The sequence below is a fragment of the Rhincodon typus genome, chromosome 33 (assembly GCF_021869965.1).
Source record: "Rhincodon typus isolate 14 chromosome 33, sRhiTyp1.1, whole genome shotgun sequence".
NCBI classification, from domain to species: domain Eukaryota; kingdom Metazoa; phylum Chordata; class Chondrichthyes; order Orectolobiformes; family Rhincodontidae; genus Rhincodon; species Rhincodon typus.
Genome location: NC_063364.1, coordinates 5,988,317 through 6,009,153, shown reverse-complemented (window position 1 = coordinate 6,009,153; position 20,837 = coordinate 5,988,317). Strand labels below are relative to the sequence as shown.

General features: G+C 37.4%; 1 protein-coding gene across 2 annotated transcripts in view; it reads left to right on the top strand.

Moving 5' to 3' along the window:
• Positions 1-20,837, top strand: part of efl1 (elongation factor like GTPase 1) — a 242,269-nt gene that overhangs the window by 83,680 nt on the left and 137,752 nt on the right. For both annotated transcript variants that reach the window (XM_048616009.1, XM_048616010.1), the window contains exons 12-13: positions 523-622; positions 20,595-20,740. In XM_048616009.1, coding sequence (XP_048471966.1) covers positions 523-622; positions 20,595-20,740 — 246 coding nt within the window. The remainder of the gene's footprint in view (positions 1-522; positions 623-20,594; positions 20,741-20,837) is intronic.

The following is a 20,837-nucleotide window of genomic DNA, read 5'->3' as shown; positions in this document are numbered from 1 at the left end:
GACCAAATTTTGCATGGCGAGATAGTCTGTTTTTAATGAGTGAAGCAGTCTTGCTGAGTTCAGCAATTGACTGCTTCATGCTTGATTTTTAAAATAGGCTACGGTTCTTGATGTAACACAGACTTTTTGCTTTATCTCTATTTCACTTATTTGGACAACTGTGCTCTTATGGACAGCAATTAGATTGTACACTTCCAGTGAGAACTGATTTGCAAGATATTAAAATCTATTTTAAAACCATTGATTTTTATCGTAGTACATGTAATTTAAAATAAATCAGCAGAAAATGTAACACAATATTTTTAAAGCAATTTTCTGATAGTGACTTGTCAGAACTGTGATTTACATCCACAGTGGAGAAAATCGCATCTCATTCTTGAAATTACAATCTTATGCCTTAGTGATAAGCGTGTGTTTCACATGCATTTTCTCCCTCAGCCTTTGATTTAACAGCTTAATCAGTAGAATCCTTTTAATTTACTGAAGCAGTAACACTAACATTCTTCTCTTTTATATATTCAGCGTTCCTTGAATGCAAGAGTGATGAGACAGCCCCAGTGATTGTGTTTATTTGCAAGATGTTTGCTGTTGATTCCAAGGCTTTGCCCCAAAATAAGTTAAGGTAAGCTAGAAACTAGAGACATTATTGTTGAAAGAAAGTTTTGTTTAGTTGTAAAAACACAATTTGTGCCTGTGTTCTTTCTCTTTGCAAAGCAGAATGCATTTGAATATAGATAGCTTCTAGAAGGAACATGTCCAAATGTTGCACCATTCCATTAAACAAAACCTTAGGGGACACCCATTTCCTGGTACATTTCCCATGGCAATGTCTTAATCAATCAGAGTCAACTTATCAGATTCGACTTTAACACAGACTTTAGTAACTGTTCCCTGGAACATTACCCATGGCAACAATACTACCAAATCCCATTTATCCACTAAACCTCTTTTCGTGCAATATAAATTGTTGTTGTCTTTGAGATTTGGTATACTTGTGATTCTATGCTGATGAGTGCAAAATTAAAGCTTTGACAATATGGTTCATATTTCAATATTCAAGTTCTGTGCTATCAGGCTACTATTAGAGATATTAATAGTTTCATATGGTTTCTACAATTAATATTTCCATTTGCTTGTTTATTTCTCCAATAAATGATTTTTGGTAACTTTTCATGTGAAGATACGAAGCTTGAATTAATTCTTCTTTCATTTATGAATGGAATAGTGAAGGACATTACAAAATGTCTTGTAAGATCTGTTGGCTGAAAATTTCTACTTCCCTACCTAAACATAGATGATTTGGAGTTGGGGACTAAGTGTGGTGTGTCAAAATTTGCAGATGACACTAAGGTGAGTGGTAGAGCAAAGTGTGCAGAAGACACTGAAAGTCTGTAGAGGGATATAGATAGTCTAAGTGAGTGGGCAAAGGTCTGGCAGATGGCGTACAATGTTGATAAGTGTGAGGTCATCCATTTTGGTAGGAATAACAGCAAAATGGACTATGTTGGGTGTCCTTGTGCATGAATCGTTAAAAGTAGGATTGCAGGTGCAGCAGGTAATTAAAAAGGCAAATGGAATTTTGTCTGCCATTGCTAGAGGGATGGAGTTTAAAAACAGGGAGGCTATGCTGCAGCTGTATAGGGTCCTGGTGAGGCCACACCTGGAGTACTGTGTGCAGTTTTGGTCTCCTTACTTGAGAAGAGATATACTAGCACTAGAGGGGGTGCAGAGGAGATTCACTCGGTTGATTCCAGAGTTGAGAGGGTTGGATTATGAGGAGAGAGTGAGTAGGCTGGGATTATACTCATTGGAATTCAGAAGAGTGAGGGGAGATCTTATAGAAAGGTATAAGATTATGAAGGGAATAGATAAGGTGGAGGCAGGGAGGTTGTTTCCGCTAGCAGGTGAAACTAGGACTAGAGGGCATTGCCTCAAAATAAAGGGAAGCAGATGTAGGACCGAGGTCAGGAGGAATTTCTTCACCCAAAGGGTTGTGAATCTGTGGAATTCCCTGCCCAGTGAAGCGGTTGAAGCTACCTCGCTGAATGTTTTTAAGGCAAGGCTAGATAAATTTTTGAACAGTAAAGGAATTAAGGGTTGTGGTGAGTGGGCGGGTAAGTGGAGCTGAGTCTCAAAGATCAGCCATGATCTTATTAAATGGCGGGGCAGGCTCGAGGGGCCAGATGGCCTACTCCTGCTCCTAGTTCTTATGTTCTTATGTTCTTACCCATTTTTGGATAGATTTTAGGGAGATAAATGCAGAATGGTAATTGAGATTGTTGTCCGGTATCACTATTATTTTTGGATGGCTTTTTGTTTTAGATCCCTGCATTCCATGTTTGAATTCTTCAATCAGATTTCCACCTAGCCACAATACTAGAACAGTTCTTATTTAATAAACAAATGAAATCCGATGTGACTGAGGCAAAGACCCTCCTCAGCCAGTGTGCAACTTTTGACACAACTGATACTCATCCTCCTGCAATGTGTCTTCACTGTCATCTAGCTGGATGGAACTGCACTCCGCTGGGTTCATTCTTATCTGCATAATCATTGCCAGAGTATTAATTGTATGACTTCTCATTCCTGCATCACTACATCTGGTGTCCTGTAACAATCTATCCTAAACACCCTTCTATTTCTCATCTACATGCTGCTTCTCAGTAATATCATCTGAAACACAGCTTCAGCTTCCACAAATATGCTGAGGATGCTGACACAGCTTTACCTTACCACTACCTCTCTCAATTTCTGCATTGCTCGTCAGACATCCACTACTAGATGGGAAGAAATTTCCTCCTAACAAAATACAAGGAAGACAGAAGTCGGAGTGCTCACTCCCTGCCAAAAACTATCTTCTCTAGACACTGAATTCATCCTTCTTCCTGGCACCTGCCTGAGGTTGAATCAAACTCTTGTAATATGTGGTTTGATGCCACACTGAGTTTAGATTCCTTATCTGGATGAGGAGAAAGCAAAGACAAGAATTGTCTTCAGGCTTAGACATCAAAGTAATACTATTTATTCTATATTGATACTAAATACTCTATTATTGGTAGTAATAGATGTACCAGACTCTGATTTTTATTACATAGAGTATACATAGCATGGAAATAAACTCTTCAGCCCAACTTGTTCATGCCGACCAGGTTTCCCAAACTAAACTAGTCCCATTTACCTGCACTTGGCTCACATCCCTAAAAGCCATTCCTATTTGTGTACCTGTCCAAACATCTTTTAAATGTTGTAACTGTACCTGCCTCTATCATTTCCTCAGGCAGTTCATTCCATATATGCACCACCCTCTGTGTGAATAGGTTGCCCCTCAGGTCCTTTTTATATTTTCCCCCTCTCACCTTAAACCTATGCCTTCTAGCTTTGAACTCCCCTACCCAAGGGCAAACACCTTTGCTATTCACCTTATCTATGCCCCTCATGCTTTTATAAACCTCTATAAGCTCACCCCTCAACCTCCTACACTCCAGTGAAAAAAAATCCAGTCTTTCCAGCCTCTCCCTATAGTTCAAATCCTCCAGGCCCGGCGACATCCTTGTAAATCTTTTCTGCTCTCTTTCCGATTTAATAACATCCTTTCTACAGGAGGGCAACCAGAACTGTCTGCAGTAATGTTTAAAAAATATTTGGATAGGTACATGGATGGAAAGGGTTTGGAGGGGTATGGATCAAATGTGGGCAATTGGAATTAGCTGAGTGGACAGCATGGTCAGCATGGACCAGTTTGGGCTGAAGAGCATGTTTCCATGCCTTATTACTGCATGACTTCTTGATTCTACTCCACATGTGGCTTCATCAAAGTCCCGTACAGATGCAACACAACACCCCAACTCCTATACTCAAGGACTAATCACTCTTCTTGTTTTCATATCTATATGCTGTCAAGACTCTTTCTTATTCTAGAGTGATCTAACTCTGTCCTATTTATACTCAGTTATATGCTACTCTGTCACATTACCCTTTGAAGAAGTACCTTGTGCTGTAGATAAAGGGCAACCAGGGGACGTATGTACTTAGATTTTCAAAAGGGGTTTGATAAGGTGCCACATCAAAAACATTTACAGAAAATAAAAGCTGATGATATAGGGGTAACACATTGGCATGGGTAGGAGATTGGCCGGCAAACAGGAAGCAGAGATTCGGAACAAATGGGTATTTTCCAGGTTGACAGGATACTTCAAGTGCTGTACCACTGGGTTCAGAGTTGAAGCTTCAATTCTTTACAATTTATGTAAATGGTCTTGGATTAAGGGACCAACAATGTGATGATTAAATTTGTTGATATTAGAATCCATTTAGAGAAAGTTTACTAGACTAATATTTGTAATGATCAGCTTGCATAATGAGGAAAGACCAGACAGGTTAGGCATGTATCCTCTGGAGTTTAGAAGCATTAGATGTAACTTAATTGAAATGTATAAGATCCTGCAGAGTCTTGGACAGGTGAATATGGAAAGGATAATTCTTCTTGTGGGAGAATCTAGAATTGGGGGCCATTGTTTAAACATAATGCTTGCCCATTTAAGATATAGATGAGGAAACATTTTTTTCTCCAAGGGTTGAGAGTCTTTGGAATTCCCTTCCTCAAAAGGCAATGGATGCAGAATCTTTAAATATTTTTAAGGCAGAGTTAAATAGATAGATTCTTGATTACCAAGCAGATGAAAGATTAGCAGGGATGTAGTGTTGAAGTTAAAATCAGACCCAGTCATGATCTTATTGAATGGTCGAGGAGGCTCAAAGGGCCAAGTGAGCTCCTCTTATTCCTTGTTTATGTCATCACAAAGTTGCTCCTGAAGCCCTAACACAACACAAACAATTCACAATCCTGGTGTCATGTTGACCCCAAGATGTGTTTCTGATCACCCGTCTATGTCATTGTTAAGGCTACCTATTTTCACCTGTTATATTGCCTAACTCCAGGCCTGCCTCAGCTTGTCTGTTGAAACCTTCATCCATCCCTTTGTTACTCTAAACCTGACTAATGCATTCCTAGGCAGTCTCCCACTTTGTAAAACTCTGATATCTAATATGGAGCACCAGAGGCTGATGTAGTTTAGTTGAGGCATAATACTTTCAATGATTTATATCACCCACATCTCTTAGATTTTGTAATTTGTGATTCTGTTTGGAAAGGCTGGGACTCCATCTGCTTTTATACTTTTATCAGCTTCTCCTGCCACATTCAAAGATTTGTGCACATGAATCCAATGATCTCCCTCTTCTTCCATACCTTTTAACATTGCATAATATTTCCTCTCCTGATGCACCCAAACAAAATGCAACATGAATTGATGTTTAAGCAATTCTTTCGAAAAAGGCAGGTCATTTAGTTAAGTTTGACTGCTCATTTTGGAATTTGTGCTAAGTATCCTGGTTGCCATCTGACCATCAGACCATCTGGAAATTGTTTCTTATTGGCTCAAAGAAGAATTTTAATTTAGTGTTCCAAGAGGAGTGGTACCTCTGAGGTGATCTGTAGATGCCCTTCCAAATTATTCTCCTGAAAATTACTTTCGTCAGACTTTTAAATTTGTTCTAGCCAACAATGTCAGTATGTTGTCGTCCTCCATGTGGAGCACAATTTGTGGTAAATTAAATCAAATTCCTCACTGCCACATTCCAAAGGCAATTTTTACTGACATCCTATTTGATAGCATTCATTAACCATTACATCTGGACTTTGCCACTGTATGATGCATTAACCGAGGTACAAATAATGGTAAGCTCTGGGAACTTCCCTTTTCCTTAATAAAGACAGATTGACTACCTTAGTAAGATCATCTTCATTCTTTGAATGGAAATATTTTTTTGCCAGATTCAGGCCTTTCCTACGATGTAGTCACCTCTGAGTATTAAATTATGGGGCCTTGGGGGCAATGTCATATTACTAAGTTGCTGCAATCAGGTCAAAATGAACTAACTTGCTGGTATGATGTCTGCCTTTATAAGCATTGCTATGGGTGTAAATGTGACAGATTTACATGACCCTCAAGGGTTCCATAGAAATCAATCAGAAGAGAGATGGTATCATGATTTGAGGAGTGTGCTTTTACAAGGATTGAAGGTATTTGGCATGAGGATAATCATGTATTCCAGTCAGAAATGCTTTTAATCGTAACTTTTAATAACATGTACTACACATTAAATAATATATTTATTGTCGAAGTAAAATAGTTTTAAAATATATTGAATGAAAAGTCTTATTAATGAAAAATAGCATTTAATTAAACTATCAAGTGCTGTTTGAATGAATTTAAGACAAACTAAATTTACAGCTTGCAAATAAAATTACAGTCTTGCTCCTGAATAGGATTGTTCATAGTTTTAGTAATTAAAGATGCTTAACCTTTTGTAGCAATATTTACTTGCAAACTAATTCATTCCCCAAATTGAACAGCACTTGAGGAACAATGTTGTGTGAGTGGATTAGTGATTTTTGACTCTTGGATTTATTTCATCTTATTTTGTTGAAATTGAACTATGCTATCTTTCTTTGTTTATTTTACATGTGATTAAACTTAAGCAGTAGCAAAACATGCAATGACTTTTTTTATAGAATCCCTACAGTGTGGAAACAGGCCCTTTGGCCCAACAAGTCCACACCGAACCTCAGAGCATCCCACCCAGACCCATCCCCCTGTAACCCACCTAATCTACACATCCCTGAACATTACTTTTAGAGCTTTGATTTTCTAAATTCAGATGTGTATTAAAATTTTGATCTGAAATTTATAGATGCTGCTGTCAATATTACAACTATTTGGAGAATTTGTCCTCTTTTTGCTAAGTTTTAAGTTTATTTTAATAATTCTTTTTTGATTCTTCTGTATTACCGAGTATGCCAGTTGAGATCTTTACCCAATGTCAGTCTGTCATCTAAGAAGTTATCTTAGGAATCAGACTTCCAGCTCTCCAATGGTGCTTAAGATGCAATGTGTAGAAAATAGAAAGGAACAAACTAATTGTCTTCTGTAGTTTCTCTGACCTTCGTAAGTTGGTTGCTTCTAAACAGTAAGAGTTGGGCACCCACAAGTAACTGTAAATCTTTATCCACAACAGTAGCCTTGCAGTTAATATCCGGATTTCCTATTTTTATTACTCCCTGCACATGCAGTATCTGGGCATTCTGTTAAAGAGATAGACCAGGTTAAAAGAACTTTGCTTTGCCTTGGGATCTCCAAAAGTGCTTCACTTGTTAATTAATTATTTTTAAGGTAAGGCCACTATTGTTTTGTAGGGAGACTGCCAATATCGATCAACTGAAGCATGGCCCAGTCCCAAAAATAATAAGATATATAATTAGTTAATTCATTTTATTGATATTATTAGAGAGAGAAATATTGACCAGGATGATGAGAGACCACTCCATTCTTCTTTGCATATTGCTGTGGGGGTCTTTTGCATTCATCAGAACAGGCATATTCTCAGCCAAAAGATGAATTTGCTGACAGACCAGCATTACATCAGCACTCAGTGCTGCATTGAAATTCTTGGATAGGTAGAGAGTAATACCCCTGTGGTTGTGGAGGTTATTGTGGTCCCAAGGCTGATCCCGTGTGGAAAGGGGAGGTTGTTTTGCGGAGGGAGTGAGTTTTTTTTTAACGGTGAAAAGGAAGATCACCATGATTTTGGGTGGGGTGTTGGGGAAACGAAGGTTGGGAATTGTGGCGATTGAACAGGGGCTTTATTATGCTCTAAAAGGGGGCTATTGTGGCAAGGGAGGGGTATGTTGGGGAAGGTGTGGGGAAGGAGAGAGAAACTGGCATGATTTTGGCCCTAAGCAGAATATCATGGTGGGAGAGGTCTTATTAAAATTTCAGGGGTTATTGTAAAAGGATAGGGTTTAGAATTTATTCTTGGTCCAGTGTTATTATGGGCAGTTTGTCTTGTTGATGCAGCTATGTAACCTTATTGTTCACCTGCCACGTTCAGCTCCAAGTTAATGTCCTGCCTTGAGCTGCTTTTTCTGCAATTTTAAGTTGGACCTTGATTGCTAATGTTTGTCAGTATTCTTGATGAAACCGAAAATGAGCTCTCTGCTAACCCAGTACTAAACTTTACTGCTGGATTGTGTGTTGTTTGGAAAAGGTTCTAGCCAATCTGTGTTTTGACCCAAATAATGTTTTAAAACTATGTTAACCCTGACAACAATGAATAACTAGTCATTTAGGTCATACATAGCCTTATGTAAATTTTCTGTAATAATATCTGCTAGCTAATAAAATCAATCAGGGCAAAATTTTTTAATTATTTTTGCATGAGTTAGAAATCCATGCGAACAGAGATATCTGTGGTGTTTCCTGTATTTTAGAGGAAAAAATTGCAAGCAATGTCCAGTGCACAAAATGGTTTTCAGACGTTAGACTTTAAACCTTTCCCAAACCCACATTTACATTCCTATTAATTTTTGCATGAAGTTTCTATGTTTTCTCAGATAAAGAGAAGCTTGTTTTGGAACATGGTGAGTTGCCTAAATATAGGACATTGTTGTTTCAGATTGTATCCATCATCGTGAAAGTTAGACAATGGAAACCACAGTCAAAACAAATGGTGGTGAGCGGCATACTTGGCAATGCACAGCAGCAAGTTTGTAGGACTTGATTCAGTGCCAAGTGTCACATTGTACTTAAGCATTCAGCAAGTAACCTATTATAACTTTCTTCCAGTTAAGTGTGGATACATTTTGTTCAGAAATCCTTAGTTAAGCTAGCAACTGACTTTAATAATCGTGCTGCAAAGTTTTGCATTAGCTGTGGCATTTTCTATACTCTATTCTTGAACTTCAATAATTTAATTCCTGTCACAACTTAAACAAAAATACTGCATTTTATGTACAAACATTTGCCGTGAACATTTTGTATGTTTTCATTGAATTTAAGATACTTATTTCTCGTAATTATACGGCATCACTTATAGTAAAAAATTCATCTGGTATTGACATCAATTTTGTCTGTTTTTTGAACTCCCATTAAGTGACTCTGCAATTTACCATAATATTTTGCTAAAACATAGTTACATGGATAAAGAAAAGCCTTGTTCCAATGTATAATTGCAAATGTTCCTTTCTTGTGTGCTTTTCTTTCCCTGTCCTTTATTGCTGTAATTTAATATCTAACATTTCTAGCGAGAAATGTGCTTCTACTTATCCTTGGATTTAGAGTAAAGTAGAATATTACCAATTACTATAGGAGCCAAGTTACAGAATAAATTAACCTGAATATATATGTTAGTGTACATCAACGTCTCCCTTCTCATGTCACGCGCAACCATTTCCACTGCACATTGATGTGAAAATGGCAGTGTGGCTCTGTAGTCAGGTTCCAACTCGGTGTGGAATGCAGCAATATGAGATACCCTTGGGGATACTCCCAGACAGCTTGAACATAATGCCATGTGGAGTGTAAGCATCGTGTCAGTCGAATTTTGTTCGAAAAAAATTGAGCCAACTGTATTGTAAGCTTAATCAAGTTTGTCAAAATTGTTCTGCAGAAATAAGCATTCCAAACCCTCCTCTGTAAATATTAAAATATTGTTTTGAAGTCAAACTCTGCCCATGTCTCAGCTTACATGTGCAAAGTCTGATTCCTGGCTGGAAAATACAGAAGAGTTTGACACAATTGAGGCGAGCCTTCAGCCTCATCTGAGCTTCTGTCTGTTCAGATAGTGATGTACAGTATCCCGTAATAGAACGCAAACAGTGCATGGGCACACATGTACTCGCGCTACAGTGCAGTGTTTAATGGATTGTATGCTCTATCTTTTTAATTTGCTGAATTAAATTGCCAGTTGCAAAGTTGAGTAGTAACTTGGTTTTTGGAATTATACTTTATCAACTGACTAAATTTTAGTTGGAATAACTGATGCAAAAGGGAAAGATACTTGCTTTTCTGTTGTTCAACAAAGCAGGAAAATGATTTTCCTAATTGCAAAATGTAATGCTTTCACAGTCCCCAAGAACATTCTAATGTATAGTATAGTGAAATACATTGAGAGCAGAGGATTTGTATTATACCATAGCATAGAACTATGATTCTATGTGGTATTGGAGTAGGGTGATTAATTAAAATGGGAGAAGCTGAAAGAAGAAAAGAGGTAGAACTATGGTTCAGTTACACTTCCTAGAATACAGGATTAGCAACAAATAGATGTAAAATAATCAGATATGTGTCATAAGCATAACTGTCCATTCATTTCTGTTCACCAATGGGTGAGAAAATATGCAGTTCAATGTGGAATGCCATAACTTGGATAGCATCCATGTCTAATGTTCACCCTCAATTTGAATTGCTCTTTCTTTACCACACCTGCTGTTATACACAACTCACTAGAACATATCTTCTACTTATTTCAATCCATATATTTTGATCAACACTGCCCTTGGCTCAATAACAAGAATGTTGCCATTGCTGTTAATTGAGAAAATTTTCTTTGTTAAACAAAATTGAATCCATTTATAGAGAGCTGAGTTTAGTAATTGCCCCTATTTTAGAGAATTACTGTGTTTTCAGAATTTTGAGCACTATGAATACAATATAATTTATAATAACCTTTTTGTCCAAAATGAGTGACATACATTGCTTATGGGTTTGACTGATCAAATCTTACGGTAATCTTACAGATGTAATTAAGTGACATTTTTTTCTGTCACTCAGGTATGTCTAAAATGGCATTGCAGTAAGAGTTTGATAACATTATTTTAAAAATGAACTTTCCACATTTCGCTAATGGAAACTTTTTGGATGTGAAGCCAATGATATTTAACAAAAGGATACAATTGTCACTTCAGTCATTCTCAATTTGAAAATGCTAATGCCCACATCCATTGCTGGTATAAACAAAGAAACTAATGATTAACTTCTCGTTGCAAGCACAATTTCTAGTAAGAGGACTGTTCTGAAGAAGGGTCACCGGGTTCAAAACGTCGACTCTGATTTCTTTCCACAGATACTGCTAGACCTGCTGAGTTTCTCCAATTTCTGTTTCTGTTTCAGATTTCCAGCATCCACAGTTCTTTATTTTGTCCTGCAACTACTCAATTCATAGTACAGTATTTGAGTGTTGCGAAAAAGTGACTTTTTAAAAAAGCTTTTTGTTGTGCACTCATCACAATTCACAAAAATACCAATAAAGGGGAAATCCAACATCTCTGCTGTATTCTCATACAGCACATATGTTAATTTTTCTATCTATTGGTATTTTTCCATATTGTTCTGATGAGATTGAGATGAAAAACTTTTAAAAAGAGCCAATTTTTTCAGCAATGCACAAATATCTTAATTACACTTGTATAACTGTTCTCAGTAGAGCATGATTAAGCTCACAAGCAATGCTTGTATTTCAAATGTTAAACAACTAGGTTATTGCTGAACTCTTAGCAACCATAGTGCTCTAAATTTTATTTAGACTAAAACAGTGGAAAAATTACAAACCTGACTCTTTATAAATGAATTTAATTCTGTTTGACAAAAAAAACTTTCCAATTAATCTGACTGGTAATATTTTTTGTTGTTGAGCCAATGGCAGATATTACATATGCTATGGATTTAAATACTACTCTTGTATGCATTAGCATAAGATGTGAAACAATAGCATTCATCCTTGTTGATTTGGAAGAATAATCCACTGAACATTGCAATTAAAATTGAAGTTTGTTTGCTTTCCTACAAAATTTTGCTCAGTTGTTGAAGGAAGCAGCACGATGTAACCTATCACAGTATGATTTCATGAGAGAAATGCTTGACAAATGACCTGTTGCCAGGAGATTTCAATTTTTAATTTCAGCATTTGTAGATTAAACTAAAATCACACAATAGGAATAGTGTCTCATCATTATTATTTAGTCTTGATTCCAGTAATTCTACTGTTTGAGTGATTACAGTTTGCTAAATTATCTTTGCCACTCTTTCATGTTTTCATTAGCTGAATAATTATTTTATTTGTCATGCTAATTATTGATCCAACTAGTCATGAAATTATAGAAATTTGATGACTTTCTCTTGAATATGGCCTTATCTTCTTCTCATTTCCAGCACCCAGCATTGGGAGTGTATCAAATATATATACATTGGAAGAGGGTATACAGTGTGCTACTTGTTTTGAAAAGATGTTGATTTTCTGTAGTATGTTCTTGAGAGGGACTGTAGCACAGAAATACTAAATTTTATTCAAAATTATTTTGCATCTCTTTGAGTTTATAGTGCTATGTTTTGCCTGATTAGCTTCTTGAAACTGTGGGATATTAAAGGAGGTATGGAGTGAAAGCAGTACATGATTTGAAGACATAATTTTATTGGTAAAGGCAACACTTGATAAGATGTCTCACAAGGGGGCTTGTTACAAAAATTTGAAGACTTGATATATCCAAACTGAGCTAGAATATTGCTCAGAGACTGGAAATTAAGGATTTGGATAAAAGAATTAGAAAATGGGTGTAGCATTTTCACCCTATAGATTGCACATGTGGGGGAAGTGTTGATTATTTGCAGTGGATGGAAGGACTGCAAAGCCTAAATTTGATGGCACACAAATAGAAAGCTACACAACTTCAGGATGACATAAACAGGTTGACTGAATGGAGAGTAGAGAAATGCATAAATGCTTGGATGATGCTAGAAATGGAGAAATTAGATCTGAGAAATGCTTTAAAATATTCTACTTACATTGGAGCAAAGATGACCAAGAGGAGACTTAATGGAGGTTTTTAAATGAACTCTGTTCTGTGATCCTGGAGGCACTGACAAGGCCAAGGAATCATTCATTTAATTGCGGATAAGGACAAATAGTTAAGCCAAATTCATTCACAGAAAATTGTTGAAGAATGGAATACTTTCATATCAAGCAGCAGTTGAAGCAGAGACTATTACGTCTTTTACAAAGAACAAAGAAAGTTACAGCACAGGAACAGGGCCTTCAGCCTTCCAAGCCTGCGCCAATCCAGTGTTTAACAATTTACAGTGTGAATTGTTAAATTCGTAAAGAGTTGAATCAGAAGCAGATACTAGTTTAAAGGGAAAGTGCAGGAAATACAGTTGTGCCAAAGGCAAATATTACATAAATATGATGGGTTTAGTGGCTTTTTGTGCTCTAGACACCTTTGGTCCTGAGTTTAATTTTTGTTTTCTACCCCTACGAGTGAAGTGCTTGAAAATGATAAATGAAGACTGATTGTTATTCCAGGTAAATAATACAATAATGTCAATATTTTATACAACCATGTTATTTTGGATAATATTGAACTAAACATGTAACAATGAAGGTCATATTCCAAGGTCAGTTTGTAGAAGGCACAAATAGCAGAACAGAAATTGGATTTAATGCACACAGCATCCCATTATTGGAATTTCCTTAGATCCTATTAATGGAGGCTAAGATAAATGACAGACAGAAACTAGAATGAATTTGAGGCATTTATTGTTCAGTAGTTATTAAGGCCTTATCTGTTGCTCATGCAATGAGAAACAACACTTGGCTTTGTTTTCTAAAAGTTGTTTGTACCTTTATGGGAAAATGCAATATGGTATTTAATGAAAAATCTTAGCCTTGTTTGTGCAGAATGACATCAAACACAGCAATAAATCTTTACTCAAAAATCGAGGCAGTTGATTTTATAAGTGATTCTGAAATAACCACTTGTAATGGCCCTTCACTTTTTAAAATAATTCTCCTCAATAGCTTTATTTATGCTCTCCTGTTAAATGGCAATCTTTATAATCTATTAATTTGTACATGACAAGTTTTAATGACAACTTCTAGTTTATAATAACATGCAGTCAGTTTTAATTTTCAAATATCAAGTCTAAGATTTATTTGAGGTATAGAGCCAGTGTTGTATGAAAAGATGAAAGTACCTAACTCAATACAGATCAACATTTGAAGCGGTAATCCTTAAATTGATGAAACACATCCTAAATGATAGCTGAAATAACTCCAGTCTTCTGTCAGAAAGTGATGTGGGTAGGGAAATGGTGATTATTTAGAGATCTCGTGAAGAGACTACCATTATGATTAAGCGTGTTATCTTTGTTTCATGACCATTTGAATCTTCCTTGATCTAGAAGTAGTGTTTATCAAAGAAAGTTGGCAGTAAGTCAGAAGTCAATTTTAAATTGCTAAGTTTTACTTGAAATCTTTAAAATTTAGTTTCACCAATTCTTGAAGAATATTTTGGTACCAGCAGTGGCAGAGAGAGAATCTCAGAATATTTTGTTTATAATTTCTGCACTACTACTGGTAAAATGAGCTATGAGATAATGCTGTCAGTTCTGTCAATTCATTCAGCTGCTTGTTGTCTTCCTTAGATACAAATTAGAATACCACACAATATGTGGACTTCAGAAATAGAGGATGGTACAAAACAAACATTTTTTTGTAATAGCTTTCTCCAAATCACAAGCTATTATATTTAAGAACAGTTTGTACGTAAAAAATAAAATCTAAAGTCATAAAGTATTAGGCTGAGCTTAGCCACTCCTCCAAATTCTGGTACTGGAGGATAAGAAATTATTTTAATAACTACCTTGTTACATCAGGTGTGTTAGATTGTAGTAATTAGGACAAATACATATCTTTTTGTGTGTCTATGGGCTTCAGTTGGAAAATTAACTTTCAGTGATCTGTATGTCCACTAAATGTCATCTCAACTGGAATGTTTTAGTGTGAATTCAGAAAATGATTGAATGATAAGAAGTCTTGAATTTGAACCGTATATTTTTGGCTGTTTTTCAAAGTCTTGCTCATTACTAAATGTTTTAACATTTATTGTTGCACTGCTGTTCAGAAAAATAAACTTGTCCAACAACATTATTCAATCAACTTATCTGTTGTAGTGAAGTTCATAGTAAGCAAAGCTTACAAATTTGCAATTTATTTAGTATTGAGAGTGTAATTACTCTGTAGCTGACCACAATGTCCCTATTGCAGCAAATAAGGAGACAGTAGCATTAAGCGATTGAACTGATGATCTAGAAATATGGATTCAACTTCTGTTCTGGCAGCTGGTGAATTTAAATGAAATGAATTGAATAAATATGGAATCTTGCATCAGTAATGGCAGCCGTGGAAATGTATGATTGCCATGAAAACCTATCTGGTTCATTAAAAGACGGCATAGGTTTATGGTGAGAGGGGAAAGATTTAAAAGGGACCTGAGGGGCAACTCTTTCACGCGGAAGGTGATGTATGTGTGGAGGCTGTTAGAGGAGGTGGTGGAGATGGTTACCATTACAATGTCTAAAAGGCATCTGGATAGTACATGAATAGGAAGGGGTATGGGCCAAATGCTGGCAAATTGAACTAGATCAGTTTAGGATATCTGGTCGGTGCAGAAGAGTTGGACCGAAGGGTCTGTTTTCATGCTGTATAACTCTGTGACTCCCTTTGCATGACCACCAAGCCTCAGAGAATTTGTTTAGCCAGTAACTGAGCTATACAGTTCAGAACAATGTGTAGAGAGGGCTGATCTCATTTAGGACACTAGGTGTACTGTTTACCTTTGTACTCGAATTAGGAAGAGAGAAAAATCGGCTGAGATGTACTGATTGCTGTCCAGCCACTTTACTGGAAATATGCATGTTTATAATAAGATTTGGCATACTACTGAGGGTAGGTATTACCCTGTGTATGGGAAAATAACCTCCCAACATTGTGGACTGCAAGTGAACCATTCTTTAGCAAGGAGTTGATGCCTTTGGTACAAAAGGGAATCTGAGAATTTGGAAGGAAAAGTTAACCTGTTGTATGTCAACCTGCATTTGAAGCTCCCTGGTAAAAAATTATTTAAGTCTCCTGTAGGACACTCTTGCTTAATTATTAAACTGATGTGGGATGAATTGCCATTGAGGAAAACTTAGATTTTGAGAGTACCACTCTTAGAAATCAAACACTAAATATTCCCAAATGCTCAGTTTCAGACTAGCATTGTTCATTTTGTGAATATCATTCTGTGATAAAAATACGTGTTTCATAAATTTAGATGTTTCTTCCAACTGAAGCTGTTGATCACAGTGTTTAGAATTTGATCATATTTTTCAAATAAAGTTTTACATACAGGAGTTTACATTTCACTGAAGTAGAGTCTGTTTTCAACAGGAAGGGGTTGGAACAGTGTTGCTGTTTAAATGCATGATTATTTTAAAAAAAAAAACCCCTGTGGGTCCGAACTCCAGCTATATTGAATCAGTATTTAAAAATTGCTTAAGAAGTGAGGCTTTTAACCTAGCATTAAAAACATGAGGATAGATAAGTCCCCTGGGCCAGACGGGATATACCCAAGGTTACCACAGGAAGCGAGGGAAGAGATCGCTGCCCCTTTGGCTATGATCTTTGCATCCTCACTGTCCACTGGAGTAGTACCAGATGATTGGAAGATGGCAAATGTCATTCCCTTGTTCAAGAAAGGGAATAGGGATAATCCTGGGAATTACAGACCGGTCAGTCTTACTTCTGTGGTGGGCAATTTTTTGGAGAAGATTCTGAGAGATTGTATTTATGATTTTTTGGAAAAGCTTGGTTTGATTAGAAATAGTCAGCATGGCTTTGTGAGGGGCAGGTCATGCCTCACAAGTCTTACTGAATTCTTTGAGGATGTGACAAAACACATTGATGAAGGCAGAGCAGTGGATATGGTGTATATGGATTTTAACAAGGCATTTGATAAGGTTCCACAAGGTAGGCTCATTCAGAAAGTAAGAAGGCATGGGATTCAGGGAAATTTGGCTGTCTGGATACAAAACTGGCTGTCTAATAGAAGACAGAGGGTGGTAGTAGGTGGAAAGTATTCAGCCTGGAGCTCGGTCACCAGTGGTGTTCCGCAGGGATCGGTTCTGGGACCTCTGCTCTTTGTGATCTTTATAAATGACTTGGATGAGGAAGTGGAAGGGTGGGTTAGTCAGTTTGTCGATGACACGAAGGTTGGTGGAGTTGTGGACAGCCTGGAGGGCTGCTGTCGGCTGCAATGGAACACTGACAGGATGCAGAGCTGGGCAAAGAAGTGGCAGATGGAATTCAACCCAGAAAAGTGGGAAGTGATTCATTTTGGAAGATCAAATTTTAATGCAGAATACAGGGTTAATGGCAGGATTCTTGGCAGTGTGGAGTAACAGAGGGATCTTGGGGTCCACGTCCATAGATCCCTCAAAGTTGCTACCCAAGTTGACAGGGTTGTAAAGAAGGCGTATGGTGTGTTGGCTTTCATTGACAGGGGAATTGAGTTTAAGAGCCGCGAGGTTGTGCTACAACTCTATAAAACCCTGATTAGACCACACTTGGAATATTGAGTTCAGTTCTGGTCACCTCATTATAGGAAAGATGTGGAAGTTTTAGAGAGGGTGCAGAGGAGATTTACCAGGATGCTGCCTGGACTGGAGGGCAGGTCTTATGAGGAAAGGTTGAGGGAGCTAGGGCTTTTTTTATTGGAGCGAAGAAGGATGAGAGGTGGCTTGATAGAGGTGTACAGGATGATGAGAGGCGTAGATAGAGTGTATAGCCAGAGACTTTTTCCCAGGGCGGAAATGACTATTACGAGGGGGCATAATTTTAAGGTGATTGGAGGAAGGTATGGAGGAGATGTCAGAGGTAGGTTCTTCACACAGAGAGTGGTGGGTGTGTGGAATGCGCTGCTGGCAATGGTAGTGAGGTCAGATACTTTAAAAACTTTTAAGTGACTCTTGGTTAGGCACATGGAGGACAGTAAAATGTAGGGTATGCAGGGTACTTTGATCTTAGTAGGATAATAGGTTGGCACAACATCGTGGGCCAGAGGCCCTGTACTATGCTGTACCGTACTAAGTTCTATGTTCTACGTTCATCAAGAGTTTAGAGGGATATGGGCCAAATGCTGGCAAATGGGACAAGATTAATTTAAGATATCTGGTCGGCCTGGATGAGTTCAACTCTTGGGCCTGTTTCTGTGCTGTACGTCTCCTTGACTCTATCTGCTTAGACATTTTACCTATTTGAACTCCATGTCTGTTTCCTCTTTATCTGTAATTTTTGTATGTAAAGTGCCAATGTTCTTGGACGTGAATATTTACTAATTTGTTTTGCGTGAAACTGTTTTTGAAGAAATTGTCTTTGACTGTGTCTTATGGTAACAAACAGGATAGATAAAAGGGAACCGGTCGATGTAGTATACCTAGATTTCTAAAAGGCAGTCAATAAGATATGTCATGTAAGGTGAGAGCCCATGATGTTGATCATAGTATATTAGCATGGGAAAGGCAAATGATGAGGATGACACATAGAATCTACAGAGGGATAAAGTGAGTAGTGAAAATTTTGGCTGCTGGAAAACATAAGTTTGTGCACTTTGGGAAGAATAGAGGAGTTGAATATTATTTAAATGGAGAACGACTGTTTTGTTGCATTGTACAGAGGCATTTGGGAGTCCTCGTGCATGAAACATTAAAAAGATATCATACAAATTCAGGTCATAGGGAAGGCAAATGGAATGTTCGTCTTTATTTCAAAGTGAGTGGAATATAAGAATCGGGGCATTTAGGTGAAACTGAACAAGGACTAGAAATAATCACAGCTGGAATATTGTGATCAATATTTTTATGCCTTTATTAAAGGATAAATATGCTGGCATTGGTGGCTGTCGATTAAAGGTTCACTAGGTTGGTTCTCTTGTGAAGAGTGGTTGAGTAGATGCTCAAGCAAATTTAGAAGAATGAGAGGCTTCTTTATTGAAACATATAAGATACTTGGGGTTAGGGTTAGACAGAAGTTGAGAAGTTGTTTCCTGTTGTGGGAGAGACTAAAACCAGAGAGCATAATGTTAGAGTAAGGTATCACCCATTTAAGACAAGAATGAGGAGGAATTTCTCTCAGAGCAGTAAATCTGTGGTATTCTTTACTGCAGCGGGCTGTTGAAGTTATTTCATTAAGTGCATTCGAAGCTGAGATAGATTTTTAATCAGGAAGGGAACTGAGAGTAAGTGTAAAAGTCGGGAAAGTGGAATTGAGGATTATCAGATCATCCATGATCTTGTTGAATGGCAAAGCAGACTCGATGGGCTGAATGGCTTATTTCTGCTCCTGTGCTTATGGACTTGTAAACAAACTAACAATGTTCTTTGCAAATTATGAAACATCATACCATTACCAGTCTAGAGAAAAGTGACATTTCTAACATTTCTATCTCAATGCAAGTTTAGAAAAATTGCATTTGATCATAAACAAACTTTTTTGATGAAAAAAATACATTCAATCTTTCATATGAGTAAAACTATGTATGCCATCCTAGGCATACTTTGATTTGGGGAATGTAGTTTAAGCCTCCACTCTGACCTGAACAATTGACTGATATTTAGGTAATAAAACTGAGAAAGCTGTACTGTTACAGATGCTATCTTATAGGCGAATTTGCTAAATCAAGACCTATCTTTTTGTTCAGGTGATCTATCTCATGCTTGCCTGGGTAACATTACTGTGTAAAAATTGGCTGTTACATTAACCTACAGAGTGACTTCATTGACCGTGAAGTGCTTTGGAACAACTTTAGAAAGGGAGATATAGATGAAAGGTTTTTGATCTTGACTTGATAATAGCAGATTGAATAGTTCTGATAAAGGAAAGGTATGCTATGTAAATGTGTTTGTCGTGCCTCATTGGGGGAGTGTGTTTGAAATCAAGCTCCGCTATTCCTGTAGTCATCACAAATGTTAAAAAATTGAGGGTATACAGAGCCCCCAGTGCACTTGCCTGATAGATTCAGGCCATCAGAAAATGTGGGCTGATTTTCTATATTTAACTTGAGCTCACTTTTTCACAAATAGATTCTAACCAGAGGTAAACAATTATGAACTTTCAGCGTATAACTCAATGAGTTAAAAATCTAACCCCTCTCTAAACCAACCCCCACTCCCCACATCCCATATGCATATAGAGGCAGACAAAAAAGATGGCATTATGAGTGATGCAGGAGAAAAGGACTGGGAAAGTGGTTCAATGGAGTGTTCCTTCTCTTTCCCCAAGTCCTTCAGATTTGTGATCTTTCACAGGAGACATAACAACTGTTTCGCAAATTATAAAGTCTCTGACTTATTGGTTAAAAGAAGCAGTTTGCAGTAATGTGCAAGAAAAGAACTTGTTTTCTTTACCTTTACCTACTTTACTCGTGAGAGAGACATACACATTCTCCAATTTGCATTCTGTAATGTGCAGACCTTCGAGGTCTGTGCTTGTGGCAGCAGTTTCCAGAAGCCATGCATTGACACTATTTGACATGCACAATGCTTCCCCTTGGCTATGTGGCCACGAAGCTTAGAGGGGATGTCAATTGCCTGTCCTTCAAGAGTTCTGAGGGCTTCTAACTGATGTGTTTAAACCCACAAGCTGTTCAGCTGCCCAGGAACCAAACAGATAGTTGTGGTCAGGCTAACAACCTTTGACATCCATAACTGGTCATAATTCCACACACCAATCAGGTACTTGTTGCTGGCTGAATCTCATTTCATATTCATATTTCTTCCTCAGTCCTTTGTTATAAAGTGGTCCTTTTCCCAATTCACAGCATAATCAAATATGAAGTAAAATAAAAATAATATGTTTTAAATCTGTTCTTTTTTTTCGTGAAGACCCTTGAGTCAAGCAGAGATAGCTCAGCGGCGGGAGCAGGCCAGAAAAAGGCATGCAGAAAAGCTTATAAATCAGATGCAGAAGTTGGAACAAAACCCACCTGAGAAGACTCTTGAGATCTCCCCAGTGAGTGCAAGTATAAAAGGTAAAAACTCTCATTGTTGTCTTTGGTATTTCTTCTAGCACAAAAGTGCAATCCTTTTTTTCCTCTCAAAGTATACTGTTTCATTTTAGCAGCAGAC